We start from the raw sequence: 9692 nt of genomic DNA, 5'->3' as shown, positions 1-9692 counted from the left end.
GCCTCCCGGCGCCGCCGGACCCGCGCCACGCCCCGGGCCCGCTGCCCGCCCCGCCGTCGCCTCCTCCCTGCTGCCGCCGCCGGTCCCCCCCCCCACCGCCCGCTCCTCCGGGCTTGCGCGGAACGGCTTCCCGGTGGGGTGTCCGTGGGGAACCCGCGCTGCTCCTCCCCCTCAGAAACTCGCCCCGCGACTGCGGTGTGGGAAAGAAGGCAGTGCCTCCTTGGTCCGGGAACGGGGGGCGGTTTCTCGAGGTCATCACTCCGGCCAGGGGACGAGTCCTGCAGGAGGAAAGCGAGCAAGGGCGTGGCGGCTGCTGGGGCAGGTGCTGGTGCGTTCGGTCTGTGGTGGGTGGGCACAGGATAGTGCAGGTGTCGAGGACTAATAATTCCCGACAATACTGTACTGGGAAGTCTGACGGGGAAGTGCTTGGCCATCGAGAAACATGCCAGCTAGTCAAACTAAAAGTCACTCAGAAGATGGACATGAATTTTATGTGGCTTTTTTTCCTGGGGGGGAGAAAAAAAAAAAAAAAAAAAAAAGTTAAAGGATTTGAAACATCCTAGACATATTTCCCACATTTTTAAAATTACTGAAACATGAATAGCATTTTTCAGTTTGGGGGTTGTATTTATTTGTTATCTTTACTCAAGACAATTGCCTCTGCCTTTCTCCAAGTTTCTGAAATTCTTACGGGATGAGGGAATTTCTTTCCACGCAGTCTTTTATAAATCCCTTTTGCTTCAGGATACCAATGTGATCCTGACAGAGCTGCTGAAAGCTCTCATTTAAGTCTTTAAAATCAGCTTGCTGGCTGATGGTCTCAGTGGCTCGTCTACACATTCGCCAGATCTCCTGATCTGTGATGGACCCCCTCAGTTAGGTGTCACCTTCTGCAACCTACTCATACTTTCATGCTTTCTCCCCAGGAATTTCCTTCCTATGTGTCAAGACCATGTGCTTCTTCTCAGTGTCTAGTGAAGCTGCTGAACTCTGCTCTTAGCCCCACAATCTATACAGCCAAGCTGTGCCTCCCCTGTGCCTAGGTTCATCCCAAAACCAGCAGTGGAGGAGGAGATGGATACTGGTGTCCAGTCCAGGACTGACTCAGAATCGCTCTTCAGGTCCATAGGAGAACTGGAGTCTAGGTGCACTGACTAAGGCCCTGATGACCTTCACTCAAGTAGGTTGGGGCTCCCACCTCTTGCTTATAGGGCAAAAGCTCCTTTTCAACACAGCCCAGCACCTTCAGTCCCTGCCTGGCTGTATCACAGGTGTCGCTCCCTTCAGCTCCATCTCCTGGGTGAACCTTGGACCTGTGTTTCCAGTTCTGTTCCTGGCACCATCTCCTGCTGCTCCTGCCCGAATTACCTGGGTGGACCTTGTACCTGGTTCATCACCTCACCTCATGTGGGTGTGCCCATTAGTGTCTGCCCTGCTCTTGTGCTGCAGGACTCTATCCAGGCTGGTGAGCTTGGATTTTGGCTCTGATCACCCCTAGATCATCTTGCCATGGGACAGCCCAGCTCTCCTGGTCCCTGAGGCTGTGGTAGAATTGCTGCCCAGAAAACTGGCAGCAGGAGGACTCAAGGGAGAAGAAAGCCATCAGGCAAAGGCCAGGGACAGAGGTATTCACATGGATAAGGGAGGAGTAACCATGTTTTTCTTGGTGAGGAAGGTAGTGCTAGAAAGAGCTTATTTTGGTTTCCTGTCTCTTGGCTGACCTAGTGGGAGAAGGAGCAGAGCTAGCCGTGCTTAGGCAACACTGAGTACTGAAAACTGCTCATGTGAGTGGCTTTGTGGAAGTATTGCTGAAGCTGCCACACAGGCTTTTCTGTCATATTCCTGGGCAAGCAAATGGCAGTGACTGAGACCTTCCATCATCTGGGTGAAGAGAGCTGTCTAGCAGCAAAACCACAGTCTCCAAGCTAAGGCCATTAAACCTTTTCTTTCCCTCACAAAGGAAGTGTAGAGGGGGAAAGTGGGCTGAGGAAAAAATTATCTGTGTGGGGTCAGAGAAAAAGCCATGGAGGTTCACTTGAGTCTGGGGTCACTGTCAGTGAATTTCTAGATATAATGTTACACTTGACTGGGGTGACTCTAAAGGTAAGTTCCTTTGTCATTCCTATACAAAAACTGACACTTATGTAGGATGGTTTTACTTGCAAATTCAGCGTTCGAAAATGAGCCCACAGAATGGGAACATGTCGAAACTGCTTGAAATAAACTTAGTTGTAACAACAGATCGATTTGTTGAGAGATCTATCTGCTGTTTTCTGACGCACCTGCAAACCACGTTTAGGTAAGTGACACGGAGTTATTTCACACGTCCTTAACGCAACTGTTATGGCAATGTGGTCTTTGCGTCGTTTTCTTTCGCGTTTCCCCCGCCCCTCCTTCTTTTTTTTTTTTTTTTTTTTTTTTTTTTCTCTTTTTGGTCCCCGAGGAGAGCCAGAGCCACCAGCGCCAGGTTCTTCCTGTCCCTGTGACAGTCGCGTTGAGCACACCCGTCCGCCCGAGCGCAGCCCTGCCTGCCGGCTGGGGCAACCATCCCCACCCAGGACTTCGGGCATGGCGCGGCCAGAGCAGCCTCTGACGGGTTCCCCTGGGTGCAGGAACAGCCGCAGCGCAGCTCCCGGTGCCGGAGCCGTGCCCGGCGGGGCGGGAGGCGCTGCCCAGCTGTGGGTGCGGGGGGTGAGGGCGGCGCTGCCCAGCTGTGGGTGCGGATGTGGGCGGAGCACGGCGGCGAAGTGGGGGCGGAGCGGGAGAAAAGAGGCGGCCGGATTGGCGGGCCCGCCGAACAAGGCTCCGCCCCCGCCCCGCCGCGCCCAATGGGCGGAGCGCGGTGCGCGCTGCTACCGCGAGAGGTTCCGTTGAAGCTGGCGCCGCCATCTTGGAGTTGGGAGAGGCCGCGCGTCCCGTTCCCGTCCCTCTCCGGAGGGCCAGGGACGCGGGGGGGGGCCGCGGGAGGCGGGGGAAGCATGGGCCCGCGGCGGTGAGTTCGCAGCACCCCGCCGGCCCGTCCGTCCCCAGGGAGGCCGCGCCGCGGCGGGCGCGGAGTTGGGCGGGATGGTGCAGTCCTGTTCCGCCTACCGCTGCCGGAACCGATACGACAAAGAGAAGCCCATCTCCTTCCACAAGTGAGCGCGCGCGGGCACCGGGGCGGGGTTCGCGCCGGGGGCGGGGCCAGCGCGGGGCCGCGCGCGCGAGGTCGGCGGGGAGCCGGGAGGGAGCGCGCGCGGGCAGGCGGGTACCGACCTACGGGTGACAGACGGACAGACAGACAGAAGGACGTGTCTGTTAGCGGTTGCTGAGGGAGGGGAGCCTCGTCCGCCCCTCCCGGCGTCTCCTAGGGGAAAGCCGAGGGACGGGACCCTCTGAGCCGCCTGTTCCAGAGCAAAAGCGGGCTGAGACCCACCCCCCGCTACGGGGCAGAAGGGTTTTGGCTCCGGCCAAACCCCGCCTTATAAAGCTTTCCAGAAAATCTGAAAGTGCCTCTTGCTTGCAGGTTTCCTCTTACAAGACCCGATCTTTGCAAGAAGTGGGAAGCTGCTGTTAAGAGGAAAAACTTCAAGCCGACCAAATACAGCAGCATTTGCTCAGAACACTTTACCCCCGATTGCTTTAAGAGGGAATGCAATAACAAGCTCCTAAAAGAGAATGCTGTGCCCACAATATTTTGTTACACTGAACCTGGTGAAAAGGTAAACCCAAAACACACGTGGCTGCAGGTGCCGGAACGTGTCATGCACGTCACTGGTGCAGTGTGGCAGGGCAGCGAGATGGGAGAGGATGCAGGCTGGGAAGGATGAAGGGTGGCAGGATGCTGAGCCTGTCTACCTGGGGTCTCCAGGAGGGCTGTGGTGACTGAAACACCATCAGCAGCTGTGCTTGTTTTCGGTGAGGCTCTCGGAGGCTTTGGAGTGCAGAGTGTTGTACAGGCAGACACTGGCTCTGACCTGTTCATGTGTCCACTTAATTCAGCACCCATGTGCTGAATTAAATGGAATGGCAACAAAGTAAGAAGGTATTCCCCTGTAGATAAGATGTTCTGCAGCATTTCCTGAATATTCAGAGACTGAGAGAGCTTTCATTAATGCTTGTAAATGCCACTTACTCTCTTCCCATGGCTGATGGCTACTGCTAGCATGGTGGATGCTGACTGTGAAACTTAACTGGCTTCTTTAAGAGGGCTCTGCTCCCTGGTTTTGCAAAGTTAAAATGTGTGGCAGAACCTTACCTGCACCTCCTATCTGTCTGTCCTGAGTACCTCTGTCTTGCATTTGTGTTCAAAACCAGACTGGTCTCTGACTTCTGATGGCTGAATTTTCTGTGTGGGGTATTCTTCCCTTCATTGTGCCACTAGAGCAATTTACTGTGAGATGCAAGTCACTTACGAGTTCTTCTTGATGTAATAACTTAAAGACAAGAATGGAAAAGATTGATTTTTAACTCCTTTAAAGGATATGAAATATTTGATCTCTTATCGTTTAGCCATAAAGAAAGTGGCAAAGGAGACAGTGAATAGGTAGAGTAGATAGAGTAGGTCTGGGGAACAAAAGTCTTAAATGGCATGAAGTGCACAGAAGAAAACTCAGATTTTTCTTGTTCTGTTTTTATCTACAGTATTGGAGTGCTGCAGAAATAAAAAGGCAACACATTTGAAAAATGAAAAGTGGTTAATAACAGATAAGAGAATAGAAACAATGTAAACAGGGAGACAGATTATTTGCAGGGAAATACGGCTGTGTTTTTTGTTTGATTACACTTCCTTGCTTATCTGTGCAATACACATTTTCTTTATTGTGTGTAAAATACTTGCAAATTTTTTTACAGTCTGAAGGCTGAATGGGTGTATAGGGTAGTCTGCAAAAGTAGTGCTGGTGCAGCAGGATTAGTAGTGAACCACGTTCCCAATTTTGCTGTCATACCTGGATCTACAAAAACACAGAAGAGTGAGTGCCTTTTAATTCTGAAGGATTTAGTTCTATTCTTATTTGATTCATGGCACTTTTGAATAAACTGCCACATATCTTCAAGTAGCAATGTAATAACAAAGAGTAATAGTGGTTGTTTTGGATTTGAATCCACACTGACTTTGAAATACAGGTTTTTTTATCTTTCGCACTATGTAATTTGGGATATTTTCTTTTTCTTTACTTATGTCTTAGGAGAAGTATTTGTTGGCTCGAAGAAGTAATTAGAAGCCACTGATGTTGTCACATAGATACCAAAGATCTGTTCTCTGTGATATGTTGTGACAATAATAATTTGTATATAGAGGTAGCATATACTTTACAGCTTCAAATAGAAGTGTCTGTGAATTCAGCAGTCCAGCAGTGATCTGATTTTTGCTTTTGTTTCTAGCAAGAATGAGTTTCTTTTTGCAGGCTCTACCTTTGCTTTGTAGGGTTTTTGGTAGAAAAATTTGATAGTGACAGCTGAGTTACGGATGGTGCAGGTGCAGGGATAGTGTCAAGTTCTTTGGAATATTTGTATGTAAATTAGGTAGGCTAACAGCAGCAGTTTTGTATAACTGAGAAATAAGACTAGTAGTTGGCTGATTTTGTACTTTTGTGTCATCAGTTATATTTGACTGCATATTAAACTTCCCTTTAATGCCAATCAGCACTTTCCTTCAATACCAATCAGCAAAGTGCCTTTTCAGTTACTGTTTGCCAAGGGTCACAGTTTGTATGAGGGACAGGTAGACACCCAAACATGTGTCTTGCTTGTATGTTAAGTCAAGGAAGTTAATGATACAACCTTCAGACCTGATGAGCTTGATACTTTGATGGTGAGGACTATTGGCTGTTCTTAAAATCAATGTTTTTCTGATCCTTACCTTACATTTTTCTTTATACTAACAGTATGGGAAGGTGGGTAGGTAGAAAAATTGTTCAGTGCCTCTTCTACTGAGAATGTTTTAAGCTTTCTTTTTAATAGGCAATATGCAAGCACTTTGGTTTCAACAGTGCTTTTTCAATCAACATGTGCACAGAAGCATTTCTGAATTATACTGGACTTCTTTGGGGAAGAATTTGATTATCTGCTTTGGCCTATACTCAAATGGTTTGGGATCTGTATTGTCCTGACCTATACAAGCAGACCTAGCAAGAGCAATATGATAAAACTTGCAGTTTTATCTGAAAAAAAATCTCTGTGGTGGAGTTGAGCCAAATGATATTTTGCTGCTGCCAAAAGGAAGATCTGTGCTTCTCCCTTGTCCATTCCATCTGCCAGCTATGCAGTCCTTTTTCTTAACATGACCCGGCAGTGTGAGCTCACAGTCCAAAGCCAAACGTGTCCTGGGCTGCATCCAAAGCAGTGTGGGCAGCAGGGGAGGGAGGGGATTCTGGCCCTCTGCTCTGGTGAGACCCCACCTGGAACCCTGCATCCAGCTCTGGGGTCCCAGCATAGAAAGGACATGGAACTGTTGGAGTGAGTCCAGAAGGCCAGGAAGATTACCAGAGGGATGGAGCAGCCGTCTTAGAGACATAGGCTGAAAAAGTTGGAGATCTGCAGCCTGGAGAAGAGAAAGTGCTGTGGAGACCTCACAGCAATGTTACACTATCTAAAGGAAGCCCAAGAAGGCTGGAAAGGGACTTTTTAATAGTGGCAGGTAGTGACAGGCCAAGGGGGTATGGCTTTAAACTGCAGGAGGGCAGATTTAGTTTAGATATTAAGTAAAAATTCTCCACTGTCAGGGTGGTGAGGCACTGGAACAGGTTGCCCAGAGATGCTGTGAATGCTCCATCCCTGGAAGTGTTGAAGAGTTGGATGGGGCTCTGAGCAACCTGGTCTAGTGAAAGGTGTCTCTGCCCATGGCAGAGACTGGATGATCTTTAAAGTACCTTCCAACCTAAACCATTCTATAAGTCTGTGATTCCCACTTTTTCCACGTATGTGATACCTTTTGTTGCATTGCTTGGACATTTAATAATGGACAGAAAAATTGTGCAGTGATAGCAGGAGTTCAAATAACTTTCTGTCATTTTAGCAATTATGTTTGAGCAAAGAGTAAATACCAAGGATGAGAAGGTTGCTTTGCTGTTGAAGAGCTGTTTATTTTGGTTCATGATGTCTCTTTTAACCAATTATTCTGCAGCCCAAAACCAATAACAGAGTCCCTCCCAATTGAGAAGGTTGGTCTTACTGTGTCTACTTCTCTGCTCTGCCAGCCTATCAGCCCGCTCAGTAGTTCACCCTTATTCTACCTCAGCAGAAGATTGTCCACTTCTGGTGTGGTTTTGATTAAGTTAGCTGATAGGTTCAACTACATAGTGGTATGATGCAGCAGAAAATAGGCGGTACAAAGGGGAATGGAATGGCAGCAATGAGTTACTAGGTCATCTGAAGTCCATTTTATGCAACTGCAGTCTGTGTTCTTGCTTCTTAGGTAATTATATAGATTTCAAAAATCTAATCTTCAAAAAACCTTTTTAGACATCAAGGCCTTGAGTTTCAAAGAGTTTTTAAAATGAAGCTGCTTAAAAATGTGTCCAGTTGAAAAGCCAGACAAAGCAGGCCCAGAAGTGTTTGCCAGTTTTGAAAACCATGTCTTTGAAATCTATTTTTTAATTTAAATCATGGTTGTTTAAGTTATTCTGGAGCTGTAATTGTGTTGTAAACAATGTTAAGCATGAAAATGTACATTTTTTTCTTGTTCTTTCTAGTCTGAAGAATTTGCAGAGCAGCCAGAAGATCCACTGCCACCTCCTCCACTGCCACCACCTCCACCGCCTCCACCACCACCACCACCACCAGCAGCTCCCGTACTACCACAGTCTCCATCAACTCCTTCTTTTCATTTGTCTCAAATAGATGCCAGATTTGTAGATCCAAGTATTGGATTATTGATGCCCCCTCTGCAAACCCCCAGCAATCTTGCTGTGTTTTGCGATCATAACTACACTGTAGAGGATACAGTCCATCAGCGAAAAAGAATTCAACAGCTGGAGGAACAAGTTGAAAAACTGCGGAAGAAGCTCAAGACAGCGCAACAGCGGTGCCGGCGTCAGGAAAGACAAATTGAGAAACTGAGAGAAATTGTTCAGTTTCAGAAAGAAAAAGACATATTGGCAGGAAAAGGCTATGTGATTCTGCCTAATGACTATTTTGAAGTTGTAGAAGTACCTGCCTAGCAGTCATGAACATCAGTTTTCACTTTGGTAGGCCAAGAAATTTAGTTTCAAAACTAAATTCTTTCTAATTCTGTATGTAAGACTTTGCAGAGTTCTAAAACCATAATTAAGCAGTAATACAAATAAGATCATATTTTTCTTCATTGTCATTTCTGTTTGATACACTTTTAATATATTGAAGATGCAAGCATCTCAGAATTAGAATATGCAATTAATTTAAAAAATCTGAATTGCTTCCAGAAGGAAAAGATGCAAGATTGAAGACACGTGAAATTTACTTTTTTTACAATGTTTGTCTTATGCTTACAGGGGCTGGGAACTGAATCTGGCTGAGAGTGAAGTTTAGGTGGTTGTACACCTAGTGCTTTATCAAGACTTAATGTTGGCTTTGGTAATCCCCAGTAAGTAGTTTTCACTGATTTTAGAAAGAACAGAATTAGGTCAGCTAACATCTGCAAGCACTGCAGAAGGATAGTTAAGATGCACATTTCAGTCTGGGAAAACTTCCAACTTCAGTTTGCTATGCATTTGAAGCACTGCAAAAAGTCTTGATTCCTGGATCCCTTTGGGTGAGGTATGTAAATGAACCTCGTCTTTTGGAGTAACTGTTCACCACATGTGTGTTTTGAGGGTGATGAGGAGAATTCATTAGCATAGCTAACGAGAGCTGTAGAAACAGCTTTTGTTTTGAGGGCACTTAAAAATAGTCCTGAAGTGCAGAGCTGAACTGAACATGTATGTTACTGCACTGTTGGCAGGATCAATAAGATAATGTACTGTTTACAGTGACTGCTTGCAAAGGGACAGTGGTAATATACAGTTCCAGTAAGTTGTAGGTCATCTTCCTGTAAGCACTGTAACTGGTATTGTTCTTGGTTTTGAAATTAACTCTCATGTCAACCATCTGTAGCTTCAGGAAATGAAGTAAGTTTGTTCTTTATCCAGGGAGTCAGATGTTCATGTCTTTGCAGCACACAGTGTTTTTATTTCTTTCCTTTTTTTCACTTCCCAAAGGGTACCCACCAAAGGGCAAATAGGGAACTAGACTTTGGAGTTGCTTGGTGCTAGACTGGTTTATAATATCTCAAATGCTGCTGCCTTTTCGTCAGCCTTATTAAGACTCTTTCTAGTAATAGATTTAGCATGACAAAATAGTGCAGCAGTTTGCACTTACTTTCTAATAATTTATTTAGTCAATGATCTCATTCAAAATGAGAGAAAATGGCTAACTCTAATGTAGGCTTCACAGCTGAAATTCCTGGATATACGAGACATGAGGAAAATTGGTTTTCTCAGTCTGTCAACCTTGTGCACAATGTGGGTTCTAGCTCTGTTGTTAAACAAGCCTTGTTCATAATGGCTTTAAAAGCTTCCCTTAATATCCTGTTAGCATGACATTTTGAAATATTTCAAACCAGTCTTGATACTTCTGACCTCACTCATGCCATGTGTCTATTTTCCCTACCATTTCATACACTTAAAATGAACAAAAATGCCAATGCTTCCTTTTGTGTACATTTATTATACCCAATTAAAAATCTGAAAAACAAA

The 9692-nt window shown here is 46.3% G+C and overlaps 1 protein-coding gene across 1 annotated transcript; it reads left to right on the top strand.

Moving 5' to 3' along the window:
- Nucleotides 1-2405: 2405 nt before the first annotated feature.
- On the top strand, nucleotides 2406-9692 carry THAP1 (THAP domain containing 1). The gene is made up of 3 exons (XM_086869925.1): nucleotides 2406-3137; nucleotides 3506-3701; nucleotides 7674-9692. Exons 1-3 carry the CDS (start codon nucleotides 3067-3069, stop codon nucleotides 8139-8141), a joined length of 735 nt encoding a protein of 244 aa, XP_086726051.1. The 5' UTR covers nucleotides 2406-3066; the 3' UTR covers nucleotides 8142-9692.

The sequence above is a fragment of the Cyanistes caeruleus genome, chromosome Z (assembly GCF_971803275.1).
Source record: "Cyanistes caeruleus chromosome Z, bCyaCae1.hap1.1, whole genome shotgun sequence".
Lineage (NCBI taxonomy): Eukaryota > Metazoa > Chordata > Aves > Passeriformes > Paridae > Cyanistes > Cyanistes caeruleus.
Note: the sequence above shows the minus strand (reverse complement) of the source record. Positions and strands in the feature narration are given on the sequence as shown.